The 26,712-nt window shown below is 41.5% G+C and overlaps 2 protein-coding genes across 11 annotated transcripts in view; one reads left to right on the forward strand and one right to left on the reverse strand.

The window, feature by feature from the left end:
• LOC105475067 (mutS homolog 3) overlaps positions 1 to 212 on the reverse strand; it is a 227,046-nt gene extending 226,834 nt beyond the window's left edge. For all 4 annotated transcript variants that reach the window (XR_011624887.1, XR_011624888.1, XM_071098740.1 and 1 more), the window contains exon 1: positions 12 to 212. Coding sequence is in view for 2 of the 4 variants with exons in the window: in XM_071098740.1 (XP_070954841.1) it covers positions 12 to 212 (201 nt within the window). In the remaining 2 variants the exon portion in view is untranslated. The remainder of the gene's footprint in view (positions 1 to 11) is intronic.
• Positions 86 to 26,308, forward strand: LOC105475065 (dihydrofolate reductase). Of its 7 annotated transcripts, XM_071098746.1 has the most exons (8): positions 86 to 218; positions 422 to 535; positions 665 to 751; positions 1,360 to 1,409; positions 3,857 to 3,962; positions 15,337 to 15,463; positions 19,694 to 19,809; positions 23,539 to 24,311. In XM_071098746.1, exons 1-8 carry the CDS (start codon positions 211 to 213, stop codon positions 23,657 to 23,659), a joined length of 729 nt encoding a protein of 242 aa, XP_070954847.1. In that variant the 5' UTR covers positions 86 to 210; the 3' UTR covers positions 23,660 to 24,311. The 7 variants fall into 7 exon arrangements, with proteins under 7 accessions (XP_070954847.1, XP_011728323.2, XP_070954845.1 ...); XM_011730021.3 differs by lacking the exons at positions 86 to 218; positions 23,539 to 24,311 and adding an exon at positions 24,333 to 26,308 and having other exon boundaries at positions 225 to 535; XM_071098744.1 differs by lacking the exon at positions 86 to 218 and having other exon boundaries at positions 225 to 535; positions 23,539 to 24,309.
• Positions 26,309 to 26,712: the final 404 nt, after the last annotated feature.

Here is a 26,712-nt window from a genome sequence, read left to right on the forward strand (position 1 = left end):
ACAGAACCTACCACGAGCGGCGGCAGCTGGGGCGGGAAAGTGGACGCTGGGGGCGCTGCGGCGTCACGGTCCACCTGATCGGTTGCACCCGTGGGGGAGGAGGTGGATTTCAGGCTTCCCGTAGACTGGAAGAATCGGCTCAAAACAGCTTGCCTCGCAGGGACTGGGCTGGAGGCAGCGAGGCCGCCCAACGCAGGCTTCCGGCGAGACATGGCAGGGCAAGGATGGCAGCCCGGGAACAGGGCCCTGCCGGGAGCGCGAGCCCGCGGCCGCAGTTCCCAGGCGTCTGCGGGCGCGAGCCCGCCGTGACCCTGCCGTGCGCCGGGGCGGGGGGCGGGACCTCGCCTGCACAAATAGGAACGAGAGGGCGGGGCGGCCACAATTTCGCGCCAATCTTGACCGCGCGTTCTGTTTTAACTAGCGGGCTCGGAGGTGCTCCAGCTGCTGTCATGGTTCGTTCGCTAAACTGCATCGTCGCTGTGTCCCAGAACATGGGCATCGGCAAGAACGGGGACCTGCCCTGGCCGCCGCTCAGGTATCTGCCGGGCCGGGGCGATGGGATCCAGACTGGCGCAGGCTGCCCGCGGTCGGGGTATCTGGGTGGGATGCGCTGGGCCGACTCCCGGCGAGAGGATGGGGCCAAACTTGAGGTCTGCGCTCGCAGGAAGGGTGGGCCCGACTGGATTCGGATTCCCCTTTTCTGCTGCGCAGGAGGCAAAGTTGCTGATTTCTGCCCGGATCCTGCTGCCAGGTGAGGTCTTTGCCCTGCGGCGCCCTTTCCCAGGGCAAAGTCCCAGCCCTGGAGAAAACACCTCACCCCTGCCCGCAGCGCTCCGTTTGTCAGGTGCCTTAGAGCTGGAGCTCAAGGGATAATTGTCATGCGTGTCCATGTGAAGAGACCACCAAACAGGCTTTGTGTGAGCAACATGGCTGTTTATTTCACCTGGGCGCAGGCGGGCTGAGTCGGAAAAGAGAGTCAGCGAAGGGAGATAAGGGGTGGGGCTGTTTTATAGGATTTGGGTAGGTAAAGGAAAATTACAAAGGGGGGTTGTTCTCTGGCGGGGTAGGAATGGGGGTCACAAGGTGCTCAGTAGGGGAGCTTTTTGAGCCAGGATGAGCCAGGAAAAGGAGTTTCACGAGATAATATCGCTTAAGGCCAGGACCGGCCATTTTCGCTTCTTTTGTCTTGGAATGTCATCAGTTAAGGTGAGGCAGGACATTTGCACTTCTTTTGTGATTCTTCAGTTACATCAGGCCATCTGCGCGTATACGTGCGAGTCACAGGGGATGCGATGGCTTGGCTTGGGCTCAGAGGCCTGACAATAATGTTTCGAGTAACGCTCTTTCTCTAACTTGTAGGAATGAATTCAGATATTTCCAGAGAATGACCACAACCTCTTCAGTAGAAGGTAATGTGGGATTAAGTAGGGTCTTGGTTGATGAAATTTACCAATGCAAATGTTATTTAAATGGAAAGTTTTCCGTGTTAATCTGGGACCTTTTCTCTTATGGATCTGTATGCAGTTCCCAAGGTTCATTTACCACTATTAAAATTTTTTTGTCTTAGAAATTTTATGTTAACGCACGAGCAAATTATCAGGCATAGGGCAGAATTGGCAGCTGGGTGGAGGCTTCAGTGGAGGTTAGCACTCGGAAAGGAAAGCAGAGGAGGCCTTTGGAAGAGCTGCTGGAAGAGATAAGGCCTGAACAAAGGCAATGGAGAAGAGAGGGTAAAAAATTTTTAAGGTTACATGACCCTGGATTTGGGAGATCAGGAATTTAAAGATGATGCATCAAGGAAGAACGCTCAGATTTTCAGTTTGAAAGCTGACGTGACATGTAAAGGAGTGGAGAATAATGTACCATTGTAATGATGAGGCGCCTCTAGGACATCTAGGATAATTTCAGGCACAGAGATCTAGGTGAATTGAACTATTGGAGGGAAGGGAATAACCAAGGAAAAGAATGTGGGGGTTGAGAGATGCCCCATTTAAAACCTAAGAGACCTGGATATTTATGGTTGTAAGAGGAGGCATGGCAGAGGAAACAAACAGTAAGAAAGGAGCAGATGCTGCAGCTCTTGAATGGGACAGATACAAGGTATTTGGATTTGACACTTAGGTCACTGGTAGAGATGATGACGAGAGCCCATAGCTAAAGAATTGATAAAAGCCACTCTCAGAAATCCCAATATGGTCTGGTAATGTTGATGTTTCTTTGGTTCAGATAGCTGAGTCTCAAAGTTATTCTCCTAAGAAATTGACCCAAAGTGGACGCTATATGTAAAAAGGTTTTATAGAAGCGTTAAAAGAGTAGGATACAGACATAATTAAACATGTTTTAAGGCAATTGAGTGGAACATTAAGCAGCTATTTTTAAAAGTATGATTTAATACCAATCTACAAAGTACACAAATATGAATAATACAATTATATAACAGTTTTGACAGTACTGATTAGAGGCTGAACATTATTCTAAGTCTTTAATTCCCACAACAACCCTAGAAGCAGGAACTATTGTTATCTCTATTTTATGGATAAAGAAAGTAAACTACAAGGGGTTAACACGATTTGTCTTGTGGATGACAAAATGCATTCAACTTCAGCACTTTGACTCAGTTTTTTGTTTTTTTTTTGGGTCTCACCTCTATCTCCCAGGCTGGAATGTAGTGGCACGATCTCAGCTCACTGCAAGCTCCACCTCCCGGGTTCACGCCATTCTCCTACTCAGCCTCCCAAGTAGCTGGGACTACAGGCGCCTGCCACCACGCCCAGCTAATTTTTTGTATTTTTAGTAGAGACGGGGTTTCACTGTGTTAGCCAGGATGGTCTTGATCTCCTGACTTCGTGATCCGCCTGCCTCTGCCTCCCCAGAATCTTTACTCATTACTATGTTATACACAATTGCAATTGATTAAAAGTAAATATTCGATATAAATTGGATAATGCCAAAGGGAAAAATAGTTATATTTAGGCAATAAGTGATAAGTATGAATTTTGGTAAGACTTTTAAGTTTATTTATTTTTTTATTTATTTATTTTTTTTATTTTTTTTTTTTGAGACGGAGTCTCACGCTGTTGCCCAGGCTGGAGTGCAGTGGCGCGATCTCGGCTCATTGCAAGCTCCGCCTCCCGGGTTCCCGCCATTCTCCTGCCTCAGCCTCCTGAGTAGCTGGGACTACAGGCGCCCGCCACCGCGCCCGGCTAATTTTTTGTATTTTTTTTAGTAGAGACGGGGTTTCACTGTGGTCTCGATCTCCTGACCTTGTGATCCGCCCGCCTCGGCCTCCCAAAGTGCTGGGATTACAGGCTTGAGCCACCGCGCCCGGCCAAGTTTATTTTTTTTAAAGGAGAGCCACTAAATGTCAGGATGTCAGTCATATCTATGCACATACCTACACTAAGTCCTCACTTAATGTATCTGTGAGTTCTTGGAAACTGTGACTCTAAGTGAAACAATGTATAGCAAAACCAATTTTACCATAGGCTACTTGATGTACACAAGAGTTGAGTTCCTAGGGCATATTGCTGGTCACAAAAACATCACCAAACTTCTAAATGAAGGCCGAAAACACTTCTAATATTAAACACTGAAATAAATATAAGCTATACATACATTTAAGAATAGTAATGTGCATGTCTTTGGGATGTGGAAGGAAACTGGAGTACCTGGAGAAACTCCATGCAGACATGGGAAAAGCATGCAGACTCCACACAGACAGTGGCCCTGGCCAGGAATTGATTATTTTTCTCATCAATGTTAGAAGAAAACAATGTTATTCAAGGACTTGTTGTATATAAATGTATGAAAATACATGTATATTCCCAAAATATACTTAGGCTTTGTGATTTTATAGGTAAACAGAATCTAGTGATTATGGGTAAGAAGACTTGGTTCTCCATTCCTGAGAAGAATCGACCTTTAAAGGGTAGAATTAATTTAGTTCTCAGCAGAGAACTCAAGTAAGTACCTTAACATAAATTCACCACAAGAAAATCGTGTCTTATAGTGGAGATCAGTATATGATAAAATGAAATTGTATAAAAGGAGCTATTGATGAGGCTGCTTAATATCACAAAGGTGATTATAGAAAATAAGCAGTTATCTATATTACATGGCAATAATTTCTTCAACTACCTGAGTAATTGATTTCATCATCTTGAAAAGTTACATTAAACATTAAATATCTCACTGTGGTATCAGATTTGCAAGTTTTGAACCATCATTCAGTAGGCTGAAATATAAGTTATACAGTATAATCAGTAACTTGTAGTTTCACATAAAGTCAAAACAACTATGTTTTAGGACTTGCTAAAATTAAGTGATGATCTCCTTTCTGGACCCAACCCTAAATGCAATAAAATGTGAATTTTAGGATGGGCTGAAATGGGTCATAATCTTCTGCTCTATTATGCCAAGTTAACCACAATACCCAGTAATATTTTGTACTTAACATTCATTACTCAGTGTCTGAAGGTAAAAAATTTCAAAGTATTGAAATGGTTCTAGAGATCCTGGAGAGAAGCAAGTTATCTCTAGTTAGCCTCTGATAAGAATTTTCCTGTACCCCAATCCAGGGTTGGAGTCAGCAGTTCATGAAGCCTAGATATGCCTTGGCAACTGGAGAGTGGGAGGGGTAATCATATTAAGACTGCCCAGGAAGTCAACTCCAATGGCTTGGGAGGTTGAGGGGTGGCCAGGATTGGACCTGTGTTAATCCATTCTCATGTTGCTATTTTTAAAGAACTGCCAAGACCAGGCAATTTTACAGGAAAGAGGTTTAATTGACTCAGTTCCTCATGGCTGGGGAGGCCACAGGAAATTTAAAATCATGGTGGAAGGGGAAGCAAACACGTCCTTCTTCATGTGGTGGCAGGAAGAAGTGCTGAGCTAAGGGAGAAAGGCCCTTTATAAAACCATCAGATCTCATGAGAAGTTATTATCACAAGAACATCATGGGTGTAACCACCCCTCCATGATTCATTTATCTCCACCTCGTACTACCCTTGACATGTGGGGATTATTACAATTCAAGGTGAGATTTTGGTAGGGACACAGCCAAACCATATCAGGACCTAAGGGGAAAGTCTGGGATCTGGCATGTTAATCATTCTTAGTCTAATAATATAATCACCAAAAAGAATGCAGTATCCTAGGGCATTACTTGCTTGGGAACAGTGGTCATAGTATTATTTTCCCATGGATATTAGTAAAGATTCAACCAAAGAAGCAGAACCAGTAGGAGATAGAAATAGGTATATTAAAGAGTTTTATTGCGAGGAATTGGCTTACACAATTATGGGGACTGGGCATGTGAGTCCAAAAATCTGTAAAGCAGGCCATCAGAAAGGGCAAGCTGGAATTCTCCAGCAGGGGCTGAAGCAGTACAGGTGAAATTTCTTCAGGAAAGCCTTAACTCTACTCTCAAGGCCTTTAAACTGATTGAATCAGCCCACTCAGATTAAAGTCCGACCTGGCACAGTGGCCAACCCCTGCAATCCCAGCACTTTGGAAGGCCAAGTCAGGTGGATCACTTGAACCCAGGAGTCTGAGACCAATCTGTGCAACAAAATGAAACCCCATCTCTGCAAAAAAATTAGCCAGGCATGGTGGCGTGTACCTCTAGTTCCCGGGAGGTGGAGGTTGCAGTGAGTCAGGATAGTGCCACTGCACTCTAGCCTAGCCAACAGAGTGAGACCCTGTCTCAAAAAAAATAAAAACTGAATTGTAATCACATCTACAAAATGCCTTCAAAGCAACACCTAGATACAGTATCTGAATAACCAAGAACTATATCCTAGCCAAGTTAACACTATGGGAAGGAAAGAACTACACAGCTATATAGGCTAAGGGGATTCAGGCTTACATAGATTTTCTCCCAAGTTCTTCCTAGAATGGCATAGGTAAAACCCCAGAAGAAAGTGTATAGAATATTTGCATTGATTGCCTCTGGGCGACCGGGCAGATTTGTTGATATGCATCTTGCCGCCTGCTTCCATCTTCATGCTATTCTTTCTTCTGGTTGCTAGGATGCTCTGATTATCTCTTTCCTTGGTATATTTTAAATTCACAGACTATATCGCCATTCCAAGAAGCTCTTTAATGACATTTTTGAATACTACTCAAGTTTGTTTATGGCTAGCTTGAGCTCAAACAGAAAGAAATCTCAGTGGGGGAGATGTTCACTTGAGCCGGCATTTCTCCTCAAAGATAATGAGTGTAATTTTTTTTTACGACCTCCCTGTGATGCATGTAATTGGGTTTGGTTGCTTCTTGTGTATTTATGTATAACATATGTTGGTGTCTTGTGCTTTTTTTTTTAAGGCTAAGAAAATTTAAAGTCTTTATTATCAAGCATGCCAGGGAAATAGTGATGCCAGTTGTAAAAAATGTTAGAGTTCTTTTTTGTTGTTGTTGTTCTTCCTCCCGCTTCCTTCCTTGTTGGTCAGTCCCACACAGAGAGACAGCACCTGCTGAGTGCCAGGCACTGCAGGCTTTTGAATAAAAGGGCAGAGATTTATACATGGAAATCACTTGCTTATGTCAGCTCTAAAGAGACTTCATTTTTCACCCCTCTCCCCCAGTGTAAGAAGAAACTGAATCCTCAAGGTAATCACAAATTTTCTACCGAACACTAGTTATTTAGGGTAAATATTTCCTTAGTAAGGTATTGGGGGAAAATGTTTTTCCGAAGTTGTCTAGACAATCAAGTTGTGGCTTTAAAAGAACTTGAGGTGAGGCCGGGCACTGTGGCTCACGCCTGTAATCCCAGCACTTTGGGAGGCCGAGGAGGGCGGATCACGAGGTCAGGAGATCGACACCATCCTGGCTAACACAGTGAAACCCCGTCTCTACTAAAAATACAAAAAATTAGCCGGGCCTGATGGCGGGCGCCTATAGTCCCAGCTACTCGGGAGGCGGAGGCAGGAGAATGGCGTGAACTCGAGGGGCGGAGCTTGCAGTGAGCCGAGATAGGGCCACTGCACTCCAGCCTGGGCGAAAGAGCCAGACTCCGTCTAAAAAAAAAAAAAAAAAGAACTTGAGGTGAGAAGGGTGGGAATGACCACTGATGAGTACAGAATTTTTTTTTTTTTTTTTTTGGTGATGGAAATGTTCTAAAAGTAGATAGAAGTTATGCTTGCACAACTCTGTGAATGTACTAAACGTCACTGAACTGTATACTTTAAAAGGGTGAATTAAATTTTTATCAATAAAGTGACTTTTAAAAGTCTTTGGAACCAGCCAGGCACAGTGACTCACACCTGTAATCCCAGCACTTCGGGAGGCCAAGGTGGGCAGATCACAAGGTCAGGTGTTCGAGACCAGCCTGGCCAAAATGGTGAAACCCCATCTCTACTAAAAATACAAAAATTAGCCAGGTGTGGTGGCGAGCGCCTGTAATCCCAGCTACTCAGGAAGCTGAGGCAGGAGAAGCTGTTGAACCAGGAGGCGGAAGTTGCAGTGAGCCAAGATTATGCCACTGCTCTCCAGCCTGCGCAACAGAGAGAGACTCCATCTAAAAAAAAAAAAAAAAGAACTTGTTGGAACCCAAAATTAAATAAACAAGTTTTGCTGCAATGCTATAGTAGCCTTGACACTATCTTTAGAAAATCCAAAATTGCCTCCATGTTACAAGATTTAAATAGTCTCCCATCCATGAAAGTTAACTAAATTTCATGTCATAATTTTTTCCGATCTCACTATCAGAGTCTCCACAGTGATTAAAACTTGAAGGTGCAGATCTCTCTCCCCGTACCACACACACTTGGAGTAGCAAATGCTGACTGACCTTGTTTCTGATATCTGCTATGGCCCCTAGTAACTTTGTGACTTTAGGCAGGTTACAAGTAAGCCTTGTTGAAGGTTCTTCCCTTACCTATTAAATGAGATGAATAATGACAACTTTTTAGGGTGATTTTGAAGACTCACTGAAGTTTTGTATGTAAAGTTTCTGGCACACAGAAGGGTATAGGCATCAGTTCTTACCGCCGCCGCGCCCCCCCCCCACACACACACACACACACAAACTTGCTACTTTATATCTTATAGAATATACACATTAATATATTAATGAAATCACAGTGAACAGACTCATGATCTCATTTTCACCTTAAAATATTATTTTGTTCTCGTTTCCCTCGATCTTGAGACAAAAATCCACTGCCACCTAAATCAACTCTCTCATCTCTCCTGACTTCATTCTGGATTCCTTTTTTTTTCTATCTTCACCATGCTCTGCTGTCCCAACCTTTTAGTATTATCAAAAGCAAAATAAATGTTGAGATTAATCTCTAAATTTAACATTTTGTTTGGGAAGAAAAAAAATTGCAGTTTAGGGCATACATGCCGACAGGTAGCCTTCCATATATGTCTGAAGAACAAAGGGAAGGTTAGAGGTTTTATTTAAAAGGAGAACTGTTACCGCTCTTTGAGAAAGTTCATTGGCACTACTAAGGTTTGGGGGAGCTGACAAGCTCCGATTGGTGAACAATGAGTGATGGGCAAAATTAGTTCTAGAGTTGCAGCAAGTTATCTCAGAAGCTGGAGATAAAACCGGTTTCAAGTCACAACAAGCAGTTCCAGCAGTCAGGCTCACAGAAAATTACATTCTTGGAGCAATGTTTTATACCCTGAATGCTTTTTTCCCCTGTCCCCTCAACTCTGATTTAGTTGGGTATGACAAGAATGACCCACTGTCACCCAAGCTGGAGGGCAGTGGTGTGATCTCGGCTCACTGCAACCTCCACCTCCCTGGCTCAAGCAGTTCTGCTGCCTCAGCCTTCCAAGTAGCTGGGATAACAGGCAGGCACTACCATACCCAGCTACTTTTTGTATTTTTTGGTAGAAATGGGGTTTCTCCCTGTTGGCCAGGCTGGTCTCGAACTCCCCATCTCAGCCTCCCAAAGTGCTGGGATTACAGGCATGAGCCACCAAATTCGGCCTACCCTGTTTTAAACCTCACCACAGTTTACTTTTCTGCTACCCTCAACTTTCTCAGAGCTTTCTTGTGTTAAATAACTTTAGTATGATTAAAATAAAATTCTATACTACACTTCGATTGTAGTCTGTCATGCCTGTGCCTTTGCACGTGTTTTTATCTCCTTTGACACTCGGTTAAGAAATCATGCCGTGAGGAGTATTTTCCTTCATCACCCCGGCCCTGCGTTCCCATGAAGCGTCCTCTGCACGTCTTCATTGTATGTCCTTTCGTACATTATAGTCACTGCTGAGATATTTCTGACTGCCATCACAATCTCTTTGAGTGCAGGGACTGCATATTTTATCTCTGTCCCCAGAATCTAGCATAACCCCTAGCAAATTAGGGATTCAGAAATCACACAATGAGTAGTACATAGGTGATTTATAAAAATAGAACCATCCCACATAGTACCACTTTGTTATCCTCCTCTTTTTCCCTTATATATTAGAAAATAAAGTCCTGTAAAATTACAGTCCTGTAAATATTTTTAGTATTCCATTATGAGGCTGGAGCATACCCGATTTTTAATATGGGCATACCTCAGAGATATTGCAGGTTCAGCTCCAAACCACTGCAATAAATAAAGCAAATACCACAATAAAGGTGGTCACATGAATTTTTTGGTTTCTCGGTGCACGTAAAAGTTATATTTACACTATAGTAATAGTCTAATAGATGTACAATAGTATTATATCTTTAAAAAATGTATGTACCTTAATTAAAATATGACTAAAAAATGCTAACAATCATCCAAGCCTTCAATGAGTCATAATCTTCTCACGATGGAGTGTCTTTCCTTGATATTGATGGTTGCTGACTGATAAAGGTGATGGTTGCTGAAGGCTGGGGTGGCTGTGGCAATTTCTTAAAATAAAACAATGAAGTTTGCTACATTGATAGACTCTTCCTTTCATGAAAGATTTTTCTGGAGCATGTGATGCTATTTTATAGGATTTTACCCACAACAGAATTTCTTTCAAAATGGGAATCAATCCTCTCAAACCTTGCTGTTGCTTTATTAACTTAGTTTGTGTAGTATTCTGAATCTTTCGTGGCCAAACAATGTTCACAGCATCTTCGCCAGGAGTAGATTTCATCTCAAGAACCCACTTTCTTTGCTCATCCATAAGAAGGAACTCCTTATCCACTGACGTTTTATGAGATTCCAGCAATTCCATCCCATCATCAGACTCCACTTCTAATTCTAATTCTAATTATCTTGCCATTTCCACCACATCTGCAGTTATTTCCACCCCTGAAGTCTTAAACCCCTCAAAGCCATCATGAGGGTTGGAATCAACTAACTCCAAACTCCTGTTAATGTTGATATTTTGATCTCCTCCTATGAATCATGAATGTTGTTAATGGCATCTAGAATAGTGAATCCTTTTTCAAAGGTTTTCCATTTACTTTGCCCAGATCCATCAAAGGAATGACTGACTATTGCAGCTACAGCCTTAGAAAATGTATTTCTTAAATAGTAAGACTTGAAAGTCAAAATTACTCCTTGATCCATGGGCTGCAGAATGAGCAGGAATCTTTTGAAAGGAAATCTTCCTTCCTGAGCAGTAGGTCTCAACATTAGGCTTAAAATATTTAGTGAACCATGCTGTAAACAAATGTGCTGTCATCGAAGTTTCGTTGTTCCATTTCTAATGCACAGGCAGAGAAGATTTAGCATAATTCTTAAACGCCCTGGGATTTTCAGAACGGTAAATGAGCATTCGCTTCCACTGAAAGTCATCAGCTTGCCTTAACCCCTAACAAGAGAATCATCCTGTTCTTGGAAACTTTAAAACTAGGCATTGACTTCTCTTTTATAGCTATGAAGTCCTAGATGGCATCTTCCTTGAATAGCAGGCTATTTTGTCTCCATTGAAAACCTGTTCTTAGTGTAACCACCTTCATCAATGATCTTAGCCAGATCTTCCGGATAAACTTGCTGCTTCACCTTGTACTTTTTTCTTATGAAGACAGCTTTTTCCTTAAACATCATGAACGAAACCCTGCTAGTTTCAAACTTTTCTTCTATAGCTTTCTCACCTCTCTCAGCCTTTACAGAATTAAAGAGGGTTAAAGCCTTGTTCTAGATTGGGCTTTGGTGTGAGGTAATGTGGCTGGTTTGATCTATCCAGACCACTCAGCTTTCTCCACATCAGCAATAAGGCTATTTGTTTTCTTTGTGGGTTTTTTTGTGTTTTTTTTTAGAGACACAGTCTCGCTGTCGCCCGGGCTGGAGTGCAGTGGTGCGATCTCAGCTCACTGCAAGCTCTACCTCCCAGGTTCACACCATTTTCCTGCCTCAGCCCCCCGAGTAGCTGGGACTACAGGCGCCGGCCACCACGCCTGGCTAATTTTTTTGTATTTTTAGTAAAGACAGGGTTGTACTGTGTTAACCAGGATGGTCTCGATCTCCTGACCTCATGATCCTCCCGCCTTGGCCTCCCAAAGTGCTGGGATTACAGGTGTGAGCCACCGCGCCGGCCAGGCTGTTTGCTTTCTTACCGTTCACATTTTCACTGGAATAGCACTTCTGATTTCCTTCAAGAGCTTTTCTTTTGTATTTACAACTTGGCTGTTAGATGCCAGAGGCATGGCTTTTGGCCTGTCTTGGCTTTGCTATGTGCCTCCTTCACTAAGCATAATCATTTCTAGCTTTTGATTTTACATGAGAAATATTTAACTCTTCCTTTCACTCCTACGCTTAGAGGCCATTGTAGGGTTACTAATTGGCCTCATTTCAATATCGTTGTGTCTCAGGGAATTGGGAGGCCAGAAGAGAGGGAGAGAAACAGGAATAGCCAGTTAGTGGAGCTGTCAGAACACCCAACATGTATCAGTTCACCATCTTAAAAGGGCATGATTTATGGCACCCCATAACAGTTCCTTGCAACAGTAGCAGCAAGATCCCCAAAACATTATAATGAAAAAGCCTGAAATATTGTGAGAATTACCAAAATGTAACATAGAAATACAAAGTGAACACATGCTGTTGGAAAAACTTCACCAATAGATCTGCTCAGTGCAGGGTTGGCACAAACCTTCAATTTGTAAAAAAGAAAAACACCTCAGTATCTTTGAAGCACAATGAAATGAGGTATGGCTTAGTAGAGAACACCATTTTTAAAGGCTCAGTGTGAAAGGTCTTAAATTGAGGGTGTATTTTTGTGTTCTGGTTAAGACACCATTCCATTTCAGGGTTTTTTGTTTTTTTAAGTGGTTTCCCAACACTCCCTGGGGAAATGGAGCCAGAATTCCATTGGCCGTCCTCACATCAGGAACAGTGAAAAAGGATAATGTTTACATGTCACCCGGGGTAATCAGATAAGGCCATAGGACAAGAGTCAGGGTTCCACTAATCTAAGCCCTACCATCCTGATGTCTAAGGGCCCCTGTAGCCCACAGGCACCAACTGCAGTCTTTTGTCCACGTAACAAGTTGCAGCTCAAGTTTCAAAGTCAGGCTGCTGGAGTTCAACTCCAAGGTCCGTCATTTCCTGGCTGTGTGACCAGTAGTGTCTTAACCATTCAGCCTCAGTTTCCTCATCTATAAAAAGGAATGATAGTACCACGTACCATTGCCAGTTAAATGCAATGTGTACATTATCTCATTTAGTCTTCATGCAAACCCTCAACACTCAGTCACAAAAACATCAAGCATGTCCACACATTTGTTAACAAAGAATATGTATGCTACCACATACCAACTCCCCTTTGTCAGGGAATCCAATCTGGATTGGTTTAAAATAATTATAGGAAAGAAATTCAGCAGTGAAATACATCACTATATTGGATGCTTCCTATTTGTCATTTACTGTATTAATTTCTAGCACTTGTGCCGCGTAAGGGCTGATGAACTCAAACACTAGCTCAACTTTTTGCATGTTCTTTTTTACCCACCTGGAGGTCCAGTGTTTCCTGTGATACTGAACTCTAAAGTGCTAAATAGCCACATTTTACGGAAGCATATTCTTCATACCTTTTTTTTAACTTAAATCTCTAACTTTGCTCTATCTTTAATTTATTTTTTTTGTTTTTTTTGTGGCGGCGGGAGTTGGGTTTTTTTGAGACAGAGTCTCACTGTCTCACCCAGGCTGGAATGCAGTGGCGCAATCTCGGCTCACTGCAACCTCCACCTCCTGGGTTCAAGCGATTCTCCTATATCAGCCTCCCAAGTACCTGGGATTACAGGCACGCGCCACCATGCCCAGCTAATTTTTCTACTTTAGTAGAGACGGGGTTTCACTGTGTTGGCCAGGCTGGTCTGGAACTCCTAACCTCAGGTGATCTGCCCGTCTTGGCCTCCCAAAGTGCTGAGATTACAGGCATGAGCCACCATGAGCCTGGCTAATCTGTTCTTCACTTTCTTTTCCACATTCACTACAAAAGGGCAAGGAAGTCGTCACATCTGCAGTTACTAACACCGTCACAGCTCTGTTTTGGCCATCATTGGTTTATTAACGAAACTCTCTTCTCTCCCAACTCCAAATCTTTGTTTCTTCTAGATTCAGTTCTCTCTCCGAAGAGCCTAGTCCAACCTGGTCCCTGCAACTGCCCTGATACCTTAGGAGATAACCTGGGCTTATTTAACTTCTCCCTGGCCTCCATGTCTTTTTCCAGCCTGAGTCAAAGTACATTCTTTGCTCTAACCTAATTCTTTTAAGAATGACAGAATAAAATAAGTAAAATACATATTAGGAGGGAGAGGGAGGAGGCAATCAAGTTCTTGGTTAATCCTTATTATAACTATGAGTTCAAGGGCAATTATATAATCTTGTTAAAGCAGCAGGCTAAAAACTTGACATTGAATTGTAATTTCTGTTGTGTATCTAATTACTATGAAAGCCTATTTCCACATGTTTCGTCATTTATAAAGGGAATTGCAACCCCCACCATGACCAACAAAATAGTTTCAGAGATTGGGAGAGACTAAGCTAGTCAGTGTACACCAAGCTTGTCCAGCCCACAACTCGCAGGCCTCAGAGTGGCCTAGGATGGCTTTGAATGCCACCCAACACAAATTAGTGAACTTTCTTAAAACGTTATGCACAGATCTTTTTTTTGTTTGTTTGTTTGTTTTTAAAGCTCATCAGCTATCGTTAATGTTAGTGTATTTTATGTGTGACCCAAGACAATTCTTCCAACGTGGCCAAGAGAAGCCAAAATATTGGACCACCCCTGAGTAAACACTGAAATTAATTAACTTCTTCCCTTTTGGATTTTAATTACATAATAATAAGCTCATTTTTTAATACTTCACCCATTCCTGTATTGTTTGAAACATGAAAATCCTTTCCCCGTTCCCAAAGGTAATGACATATTAACAGTCTGAATGTCATTCCAAGCTTTTCTGCAGTCATTCAAACATATCACTCTTTTTCTAATATTTTATCAGGAAAATCTTCACACATACAGAAAGAAGTTTACAGTAAACCATCCACCTAGATCTACCATTAACATTTTACTCTACTAGTTTCATCACATCTTCATTCATCCATCAATCGATCTTGTTCATTTTTGCATTCATAATAAACTACAGACATTAGTGTATTTCCACCTAAATACTTCATCATTCATACCATTAATGATTCAGTCTTGGCCGGGTGCTGTGGCTCACACCTGTAATCCCAGCACTTTGGGAGGCCGAGGCGAGCAGATCAGCAGGTCAGGAGATCGAGACCATCCTGGCTAACAGGGTGAAACCCCATCTCTACTAAAAATACAAAAAATTAGCCAGACATGGTGGTGGGCGCCTGTAGTCCCAGCTACAGAGAGGCTGAGGCAGGAAAATGGTGTGAACCTAGGAGGCGGAGCTTGCAGTGAGCCGAGATCGTGCCACTGAACTCCAGCCTGGACAACAGAGCAAGACTCTATCTCATAAATAAATAAATACAAGGATTCTGTCTTTTACAGTTTTTGTCCTTCTGAAGTAACTATTACATGAGACACAAGTCTTAAATGTACATTTGCTAAGTTTTGGTAAATGTATACACCTGTGTAACCCCAGCCCTATCAAAGATACAGAATAGTACCTATCATCCCCAGAAAGTTCTCTCCTGCCCTGTCCAAGTGAATCTTTATCCCACCCCTCCGGAAATAACTCCTATTCTGATGTTTTTCCACCAGAGATATCACAAGATACCACCTGGTTCTGTTTCATGATTCATTGTGAGCCATAGATGTACAAATGTAGGCTGAATTATTGGTCATAGGCCATACTGATGTTAAGTGCTTCTTGTTGAAAGGATTCATATTTATGATTATTTTAATTCTATAGTCACTGCTGCTTAGTCAGATTATTTGACTAGTATGGATGGATTTTACAAAAATTATGTGTAATTCTTTTTTTAACCTCAGGGAACCTCCACAAGGAGCTCATTTTCTTGCCAGAAGTCTGGATGATGCCTTAAAACTTACTGAACAACCAGAATTAGCAAATAAAGTAGACATGATTTGGATAGTTGGTGGCAGTTCTGTTTATAAGGTAAGTGTAGTTATTGGTAAATAAAAAGAAATGTTCTATTCTACTTTCTTTCAGCTTCCCTGCCATTTAAAGGAAGTGGAAGAAAACAGACATAACTCGTCATCTGAACCTTTAAAAAATTAAGCCATGAGTATAGGAAGCAGCACATTATCTGTACTGTAAATTATTTGTTGTCAGTTCAAATTATTTGTTGTTTGATACTATACAAACTAAATAGAAATGCAAAAATAAATATTTTAGTCTGTATCAGCCTATCTTTTATAGGCTATTTATTACTATTTATAGCCTATTTATTATTTATTTATTCATTTATTTTTGGGACAGGTTCTTGCTTTGTCACCTGGGCTAGAGTGCAGTGGCACTGTCTCACTGTAGCCACGAGCTCCCAGGCAGGCCCAAGCAATCCTCCCACCTTTCCTCCCAAGTAGCTGGGACTTTAGGCACACACCATCATGCCTGGCTAATCTCTGTATTTTTTGTAGAGTCAGGGTTTTGCCATGTTGACCAGGTTGGTCTTGAACTCCTGGGTTCAAGCAGTTGATCTCCCAAAGTGCTGGGATTACAGGCGTGAGCACCTAGCCTATTTATCTTTTTAATTGGCAAATAATTGCATATATATATTATGTACAACATGTTGTTTTGAAATGTGTATATATTGTAGAATGGCTAAATGGAGCTAATTAACATATGTATTACCCACTTATTTTATGTGGTAAGAACACTTAAAGTCTACTAGCTTAGCAGTTTTCAAGAATACATTTATTAACTATAAAATAATAGATGTTGTACAATAGATCTCTTTAACTTACTCCTCCTATGTAACTGAAATCTTGTATCCTGTGACCAACATCTCTCCAGTACCAGTCTACTTTCAAATCAAAGAATAATTGATATTTCCAATTTAAAATCCATTCTAAATCTTTTCCTGAGAAATGTAGTTGCATTGCACTGGTTTCTACTACCTAAATGTACCCTAGATACACTTTGTCTTTCAGGATGAATGTATCTCTTACTGAGAAAGCGGTTGGGGCTCTCAGTTGATATACACTAACTAGATGTATATGAATTTATTACAAGCAGAAAACTTCCTCAACCAATTTTTTTTGGTTTTTTTTGTTGTTGTTGTTGTTGTTGTTTTTTGAGACGGAGTCTCACTCTGTCGCCCAGGCTGGAGGGCAGTGGCATAATCTCGGCTTACTGCAAGCTCCGCCTCCTGGGTTCACGCCATTCTCTTGCCTCAGCTTCCCGAGTAGCTGGGACTATAGGCGCATGCCACCATGCCCAGCTAATTTTTTTTGTATTTTTAGTAGAGATGGGGTTTCACCATGTTAGCCAGGATGGTCTTGACCTCCTGACCTGCTGATCCGCCTGCCTCAGCCTCCCAAAGGGCTGGGATTACAGGTGTGAGCCACTGCGCCTGGCCAATATACCTTTTTTTTTTTTTTTTTTTTTTTTTTTTTGAGACGGAGTCTAGTTCAGTCGCCCAGGCTGGAGTGCAGTGGCGCGATCTCGGCTCACGGCAAGCTCCACCTCCCGGGTTCACGCCATTCTCCTGGCTCAGCCTCCCGAGTAGCTGGGACTACAGGCGCCCACCACCGCGCCCGGCTAATTTTTTGTATTTTTAGTAGAGACGGGGTTTCACTGTTATCTCGATCTCCTGACCTCGTGATCCGCCCGCCTCGGCCTCCCAAAGTGCTGGGATTACAGGCGTGAGCCACCGCGCCCGGCTTATACCTCTTTTTTAATACCAAATGACTTCCAGCTTTAAAACTTTTGAGGATAATAGAATTCTTTGCCTTTTAAAACACTAATGAAAAATTAACATTTATGAGGAGGAAGAAAAATCCGTTTCTGCCATTTGGGTGGTCTTGTGGTAAGATATATACACTGAAATTATTTTAGAAAGAAGAGGTAGGTGGAGGCCTGTAATCCCAGCACTTTGGGAGGCCAAGGCGGGTGGACTGCTTGAGGTCAGGAGTTCAAAACCAGCTTGGCCAACATGGTGAAACTCCATCTCTCCTAAAAATACAAAAATTAGTTGGGTGTGGTGGCGGGCCCCTGTAGTCCCAGCTACTTGGGAGGCTGAGGTGGGAAAATCACCTGAACACAGGAGGCAGAGGTTGCAGTGAGCTGAGAGCGTGCCACTGCACTCCAGCCTGGGTAACAGAGAGACTCTGTCTCCCAAAAAAAAAAAAAAAACTCTCAGTTTCTTGGGCTCCTGTTTCTAGAACCTCTTATTTTCTCAATTTGTGATAGAAGAAAATGGACATTTTTTCCTTGATATTGTCATCCAAGTATGAATTTCTTCTAAGAAAACAAGTTATTTCTTTATTTTGTTCAGTGCCTACCACACTTTGAATGATTCATTACCATAGTCACTAGAAAATGTATTCTTTAAGCAATATAAGTACGTAAATGCATTTATATAATATAAGTCTATATATAGATAAATAGGAAGTAGAATCTTCAAATGATATTTTTACATTATCCACCTACCACACATCACAACAGCTTGTAGATATCATTCAGGCTTATCTTCTGTGGGCCAAATCGGACCTCCCAGCCTATTTTTGTAAAGAAAGTTTCATTGGAACACAGCTCCACCCATTCATTCAGTACTGTCTGTGGCCTACAAAGGTAGGAAACCCTATGGCCCTCAGAGCCAAAAATATTTACCATCTCTCCCTTTACAGAAGGTTTGCTTATATAATCACCTTTTTTTTTTTTTTTTTTTTTTTTTTTTTTTTTTTTTGAGACTGAGTTTTGCCCTTTTTGACCAGGCTGGAGTGCAATGGTGCGATCTCGGCTCACCACAACTTCTGCCTCCCAGGTTCAAGCGATTCTTCTGCCTCAGCCTCCCAAGTAGCTGGGATTAGAGGCATGCACCACCATGCCCGGGTAATTTTGTATTTTTAGTAGAGACGGGGTTTCTCCATGTTGGTCAGGCTGGTCTCGAACTCCTGACTTCAGGTGATCCACCCGCCTCAGCCTCACAAAGTGCTGGGATTACAGGCATGAGCCACCGCGCCCGGCTTATAATCAACTTTAATACAGAACTTCACCACCACAGTCAATCTAATAATCCAGATGGCTCCTAAGTGACTAAGGGGCAGGTAACATAGACAGCATGTGCAGGACAAACTGATAATTCACGTCCTAGGCAGGACAGAGCAGAACAGCACAAGATTTCTTCACACTACTTAGAACAGCATGTCATTTAAATCTTATGCATTATTTCTGGAATTTTCCAGTTAATATTTTCAGATCACAGTTGGCCACAGATAACAAACTGGAAAGTGAAACTGCAAATAAGGGGGAGACTCTGCGTTCCACTTTTTAAATTTTTGGTACAGTAAGAATTGGTAGAGCATCTATTTGGTTGTAGCAAAAATAATAAATGATTTAATATAAAACGATGTTTTGAAAATAAAAAGTAAAATTTGTTCTGTACCCTTATTTGGAATTTTAAAAATAAACACTTGGATTTGTTGTGTGTGTGTGTGTGTGTGTGTGTGTGTGTGTGTGTTTTCTATAAGCTATTTAAGATCAAGAACTACTGCTTTCTTAGAATTGCAATTAAGACATACTTTTTATGAATGAGAATTTTAAGACACTCATTCTAGGGCAACTTTTTCTACAGAAATTATCAACCATATTTTAGGGAGTAGTTAGAAAAGTCATGTACAGTATTAAGCCAAATGTTAATACAATTGTTAGCAACAAGAAGCAGAATAAATTACCTACCTACTAGCATTGTAATTATCTTCTGAGAATTGGAAGCATTACTAAATTTTATGTATATGTACTAAGTATGCTCTTGGGGTTTTCCATAGTCAAGGTCTCATTAAATTGTACTATCTTATTCATACATGTTAATGTAAATTTTTCTATGGAGAACAACTAGATAATTTTGGGCTCTTAACTCTAAACAGCCAAAGGGAAAACAATAAAAGAGAATGCTTAAATTAAAAAGTTCTTGTAAGCAAACTGGAGGCCAGACTATATTTAAACTCAGTCTGTCATAATTATTGTTAATGGTTAGTGTCATTCTCAATATAACTAAGGCATACTTTGCAGCACCCCAGATGAAATAATAGGATATTTTAATAATATGCTTTGGCAGTACCAAGCATATTTTTACTACTTAGTATAAACTAACTAAACATAAATCTTAGAGTTTCTGTGTCTTTTGATACACATTAAGAAAATTGATGTTGTTTTATTTCAAAGGAAGCCATGAATCACCCAGGCCATCTTAAACTATTTGTGACAAGGATCATGCAAGACTTTGAAAGTGACACCTTTCTTCCAGAAATTGATTTGGAGAAATATAAACTTCTACCAGAGTAAGTATATTATTTAAAAAAAAAAAAAAAAAAAAAAGGCCAGGCACAGTGACTCATGCCTGTAATTCCAGCACTTTGGGAGGTCAAGGGGGGCAGATCACCTGAGGTCAGGAGTTGAAGACCAGCCTGACCAACGTGGCGAAACCCCATCTCTACTAAAAATTCAAAAAATTAGCTGGGTGTGGTGGCACATGCCTGTAATCCCAGCTACTTGGGAGGCTCAGGCAGTAGAACTGCTTGTTCCTGGGAGGCAGAGGTTGTAGTGAGCCAAGATCACGCCATTGCACTCCAGCCTGGGTGACAGAGCAAGACTCTGTCTCAAAAAAAAAAAAAAAAATTTAAACCCTGAGCATGTGATGTCTTTCCCCTTGTTTAGGTCCTATTTCGTTCAGCAATGTTTTATACCTTTCAGTGTTAAATTCATTCTTATGTATTATATTCCTTTTGATGCTGTTGTAAATGGTGTTTTCTTTAGTTTCAGACTGTTCATTGCTATTTACAGAAATGCAAGTAATTTTTGTTTATTGATCTTGTATCTTGCAACCTTGCTGAACTCATTTAGTAATTCTGATTCTTGGTAGATTCCTTAGGATTTTCTCTACAGTATAATGTCATCTGCAAATATAGGTTTACTTCTTCCTTTTTAATCTGGATGTTTTTTTACTTTTTTCTTTGCCTAATGGCCATGGCTAGACCTGCCAATACAGTGTTGACTAGAAGATAGCAAGAGCAGACTTACTTGTCTTGTTCCTAATCTTAGAGGGGAAGCTTTTCTCTCTCATCAAGTGTGATTTAAGCTGTTAGTGCCTTTATCACATTGAGGAAGATCCCTTCTGTTTCTAGTTTATTTAGTATTTTTTATCATGAGAGTATTATAGATTTTGTGACATACTTTTTCTGAGTCTATTGAGATGATCATGTGGTTTTTGTCTTTTATACTAATACTTTAATGTACTATTAATATGGTATAACACATTGATTTTCACGTTAAACTAATGTTTCTGGGATAAATTCTACTTGGTATCTAATCCTTTTTATATGTTACTGGGCTTAGGTTGCTAGTATTTTGTTGAAGATTTTTGCATTTATATTCAGAAGGGGTGATTTATAGTTCGTTTGTTTTTCTTTTTGAGACGGAGTCTCGCTCTGTCACCCAGGCTGGAGTGCAGCAGCACAATCTCAGCTCACTGCAAGCTCTGCCTCCCAGGTTCACGCCTCCTGAGTAGCTGGGACTACAGGTGCCCACCACCACGCCCGGCTAATTTTTTGTATTTTTAGTAGAGACGGGGTTTCACCATGTTAGCCAGGATGGTCTCGATCTCCTGACCTCATGATCCGCCCGCCTCGGCCTCCCAAAGTCCTGGGATTACAGTTTTTGTTTTTGTTTTTTTTAAATGCCTTCCCCTGGTTTTGTTATCAGGATAAAAGTGACCTCATAGAGTGAATTAGGAGATGCTCTCTTCCCTTCTGTGATTTTGAAAGAGTTTGTGACGGATTGGTAGTACTTCTTAAATGTCTTAGAAAATATTAATAGTGAATAGATTGAGATAGGAATAAGGAAATTGCTCCAAAGTGGAGATTCTAAACAAGGCTATGGGAGAAAGCAAAAAACTCTTCCATTGCAACATTTGATGGTCATTTGTACTTTCAGGCATCTACTAACATAACATCATAACAGCCTGTTTAATAGAATGGAAGGAATTCTCTAATGGGAGACCTAGAATAAGTCAATCCTTCATTCTCTGGAGAAAAAGGAAACCTGTGAAGATAAAGTGAATATACCTTGTCCCTGGAAAACTAACATTGCTCAATTCTGGAGCGGCTTTCTCTCCAGATCTATGTGCGCTGGGGAACTTGGATTTGCTTTCTACTGTCCAAATATAAACTTTGGTCATTCTCCACCTCCCCTATCCCTTTCCCCACAGCTACTCACTTAGTTTAAGCCCCGTTGTCTCTATCAGTTGACCTCTTGTGGTTATATAGGTTTCTGTTCAAATATAATGTATTTTATTAACACTATTCTTCCCGATTTAAAAAATAAGACACACTAGTATAGTGAGATACCGATGAAAGAGAGAACTTGTGAGGCAAGAAGAGAATAAAATTAGAATGTAGAAGGAGCCACAAGTGATGGAAGCCAGAGCAGAAGGTCATATTAATAAAGTAAGGTGGTTTTACTTTGTGTCTGCCTTCATCCCTGTAGGTCATTGTTTGGGCAGTTGATTTTTCAACAGCACCGTGCCAGCCTGTCCTCTAGGGCTCTGCTCTTATTCATCTTACCTGGAAGAAATCTATCTCAGACTATTTCACACTAGACCCCAACCAAACCAGCAAGCCCAGATATTTTATATCGGCAGTTTTCTACTTAATGAGCCCCCAACAGGCTTTTACTTCTAGTTAACAATCTTGTGTGTGACCACATAGTCAAAGAGAATAGAGATTAAAAGAGGCCTGTGGAGGCAGTAGTTGGCTCCAGAGCTGGGACAGATGCCCCTTGTCAATGGACACCTTGAAGTAGGTTTTGGATAGGCTGATGTTTCTTCTTCTGACCCTACAACTTCCTGTCTGGATGCTGGCATACTCGTCCACATTACTCAGCTGCCCCTTTGCTCCTGAGCCTGTGCTTCCTGTAGAGTCTTGATTTTCATTGTGTTTTGGTTTTTCGGTTTATTTTTTGTTTTTGAGATACAGTCTTGTTTTGTTGCCGAGGCTGGAGTGCAGTGGCACGATCTTGGCTCACTGCAACCTCCTCCCAGGTTCAAGAGATTCTCCTGCCTCAGCCTCCCAAGTAGCTGGGATTACAGGTGCCCGCCACCATGCCCAGCTAATTTTTGTATTTTTAGTAGAGACGGGGTTTCACCATGTTGGCCAGGCTTGTCTCGAACTCCTGACCTCAGATGATCCACGTGCCTCGTCCTCAGCTTCCCAGAGTGCTGGGATTACAGGCGTGAGCCACCGCCCCCGGCCCAGAAACTTCTTGATATGTCGCTTTTGTCTTATGAACTGACAGTCTTGACACTTGAGAATTTTGCACCAAAAATGTATGTAGATGTTACTTTTCATGACTCATTTCAGAGAGACTAAAATTATAATAGAAAATGGTTAATAGAAACATTGCTTCTTCCTCTGAAATATAAATTATTCCAGAAAGCATCTTTTTCCCTATAATTTTGTTACTTTGTACCCCTAATTTTTTTTTTACCAAAATTGCATAATCTCTCATTAGTCAACAAAGGTTAATGTCTGTTATTACTCAGCAATGTATTGAATATCAGGAGACTTAAACGTTTACTGTGTTTTCCCTGCCTACAGTGAGTTTTAAAAATAGAGAAATGAAACAAACCAATAATACTAGTAGGCACCATTTATAGAACACTTAATGTGTTAGGCACAATGCTACATTCTTTTTTGATTTTTTGGGGTGGGGGCGGAGTCTTGCTCTGTCATGGAAGCTGGAATGCAGTGGCGCCATCTTGACTCACTGCAACCTCCACCTCCCAGGTTCAAGCAATTCTCCTGCCTCAGCCTCCTGAGTAGCTGGGATTACAGGCACCTGCCACCATGCCAAGGTAATTTTTGTATTTTTATTAGAGACAGGGTTTCACCATGTTGGCCAGGCTGGTCTTGAACTCCTGACCTCAAGTGATCCACTCACTTTGGCCTTCCAAAATGCTGGGATTACAGGCATGAGCCACTGCGCCTGGCCAACAATGCTAAATTTTTTACAAGGATGAAGACTTTGACAGCCAGGCTCAGAAGCATGTCACACAGCAGAACCAGAAAGAAGCACAGTCTGATTCAAGCAGGTGTTCCTGACTACCTGGAGCATACTGGGGTGCAGCCTGCATAGTACTGAAGAAGTAACCAAAGATTGGGGTTTATTGGAGGCTGGAATGGTCAGAAGATTCCTCAGTGGAGAAGCTGGGTTTTGGATGGGAAGCTGGAGAGAACACAGGTTTAAGTGAGAGTTAGGGAACAGGAATAGCAGATCCTAATAAAGAAATTACAATCTGCCACACATTGTGGAATTAGAGCAGTGTGGTGTCCATCAATCAGACTGAAGCAGAGAACCTGTCACTGTCCAGGGCACATAATTTCAGTTATGCCCTAAACAGCTTCAGGTTGTATTTTGTCTTTTGCTTACACAAGAAATGTGATACCAAATGTAAGTCTTTCCAAAAGTTCTTAAGAAATTTCCTATGAGCTGGGTGATAGAGAGGAAAGATACGAGGGAAACTGCTAACTGGTTTTTGAGAGAATTAGGAATCCAAAGGAAACAAAAGAGGAGAAATTACACTTTTTGTTTTCTAACTTTCTATATAGTTTACAGTTTTTTTCTTATCATTTGCATATGTAGTATATTTGCATGATATTTATCCAACTTGACAGTGGTTTACCATTGTGAAGAAAAAAGGGAAACTTTTTATTTGCTTTATGCATTATTGATGCGTTTAAACTGAGAATGACTGAAGCTGTGTTTTTAATGGACACATAATTTAATTATATATTTTTTTCTTTTACAGATACCCAGGTGTTCTCTCTGATGTCCAAGAGGAGAAAGGCATTAAGTACAAATTTGAAGTATATGAGAAGAATGATTAATATGAAGGTGTTTTCTGGTTTAAGTTGTTCCCCCTCCCTCTAAAAAAAGTATGGATTTTTACATTAGAAAAAAAGTATTTTGTTGACTTTAGATCTATAATTATTTCTAAGCCACTTGTTTTTATTCCCCACTACTCTTGACTCTATCAGATACCATTTATGAAACATTCTTGCTATAAATAAGTGCTTCTCCAAGACCCCAACTGAGTCCCCAGCACCTGCTACAGTGAGCTGCCTTTCCACACCCATCACATGTGACACTCTTGCCAGTCCTTGACATTGTCGGGCTTTTCAAATGTTGGCAATATTTATTAAAGGTGAAGATCCACATACCCTTCAACTGAGCAGTTTCGCTAGTGGAAATACCAAAAGCTTCCTACGTGTATATCCAGAGGTTTGTAGATAAATGTTGCAGCCTTGTTTGTAACAGTGAAAAATTGAAAACAACCTGGAAGTCCAGTGATGGGAAAATGAGTATGTTTCTGTCTTAAATTGGGAAACCCAAAGTAGATTCCAAGACTGAAATTTCAGTGAAAGCAGTTTATTTGCTAGGTCATACCAGAAACCGTCAGTTGAGGTAAGGAAAAACTGAACTGAGAAGGTAAGAAAACCAGTTTAAAGTCAGCGAGCAGGTTCTCACTGGTAACAAGCTCCATACTGCTGAGATACAGGGAAATGGAAGGGAGAAAACTGGAGTATTGATTCCCCTCTCTCCTTGGTTGTCAGCTCTTTGTCCTGTGTGTGGGAGGAATGTACTCCAGCTGCTCTATAGTAAGTCCCAGGTGTTTGCGGTAAGAAGCTGCTGGCGGCCGGGCGCGGTGGCTCAAGCCTGTAATCCCAGCACTTTGGGAGGCCGAGGCGGGCGGATCACAAGGTCAGGAGATCGAGACCACAGTGAAACCCCGTCTCTACTAAAAATACAAAAAAATTTGCCGGGCGCGGTGGCGGGCGCCTGTAGTCCCAGCTACTCAGGAGGCTGAGGCAGGAGAATGGCGGGAACCCGGGAGACGGAGCTTGCAGTGAGCCGAGATCGCGCCACTGCACTCCAGCCTGGGCAACAGCGTGAGACTCCGTCTCAAAAAAAAAGAAGCTGCTGGCATGCACGGGAACAGGGAATGCCAAACACTTAAAGCAATTCATGTTTAAGTATGTAAGCGTTCATTCATATATATATATATGTGTGTGTGTGTGTGTGTGTGTGTGTATATATATATATATATATATATATTTTTTTTTTAAGACAGTTTAGCTCTTGTTGCCCAGGCTGGAGTGCAGTGGTGCAATCTCAGCTCACTACAACCTCCGCCTTCCCAAATTCAAGCAATTCTGCCTCAGGCTCCCAAGTAGCTAGGACTAAGTGCACACCACCATGCCTGGATAAATTTTTTATTTTTTATTTTTAGTACAGACAAGATTTCACCATGTTGGTAAGGCTGGTCTCAAACTCCTGACCTCAGGTGATTCGCCCACCTCAGCTTCCCAAAGTGCTAGGATTACAGGCATGAGCCACCACACCTGGCACATCTTCATTCTTTTTATGTAGTAAAAAGAATAAAACCACGCATGGTTTATTTGAAATATTGTATAATTTAAAAAAATACAGAAGCAGGAAAACCAATTCTAAGTTCAAGTGAGGGATGATGGTTGCTTGAACCAAAGGGTTGCATGTAGTAAGAACTTGTGATTTAAGATATATTTTTAAGTTGTAAGTAGCAGGATATTCTGATGGAGTTTGACTTTGGTTTTGGGCCCACTGAGTTTGAGATGCCTTTGAGAAATGAAGGAAGTAGAGAGAGAATAAAAGAAAAACTAGCTGGGCCCAGTGGCTCACCACTGTAATCCTAGCACTTTGGGAGGCCAAGGCAGGTGGATCACTTGAGACCGGCTTGGGCAACATGGCAAAGCCCCATCTCTACAAAAAACACAAAAATTAGCTGGGCATTGTGGTGCACACCTGTATTCCCGTCTACTCAGGGAGCTGAGATGGGAGGATCAATTGAGCCCATGAGTCCAGGGCTGCAGTGAGCGGTAGTTGTGCCACTGCACTCCAGCCTGGGGGACAGAAGAGACCTTGTCTTGAAAAGGAATCTGAAAACAATGGAACCATGCCTTCAGAATTCTAGAAAGTTATTTTCCACTGATAAATCTATATTCACCCAAATAATCAAGGGTGAAGGTAAAATACATTTTTAGGCAAGCAAAGACTCAGGGGTTACCTCCATGTACCCTTTTTTGAGAAGCTATTGGAGAAAATACTCCAGCAAAGTGAAGGAGTACACAAACCAGAGAATGACATAGATC

This window comes from Macaca nemestrina, chromosome 6 (assembly GCF_043159975.1).
Source record: "Macaca nemestrina isolate mMacNem1 chromosome 6, mMacNem.hap1, whole genome shotgun sequence".
Taxonomy (NCBI): Eukaryota; Metazoa; Chordata; class Mammalia; order Primates; family Cercopithecidae; genus Macaca; species Macaca nemestrina.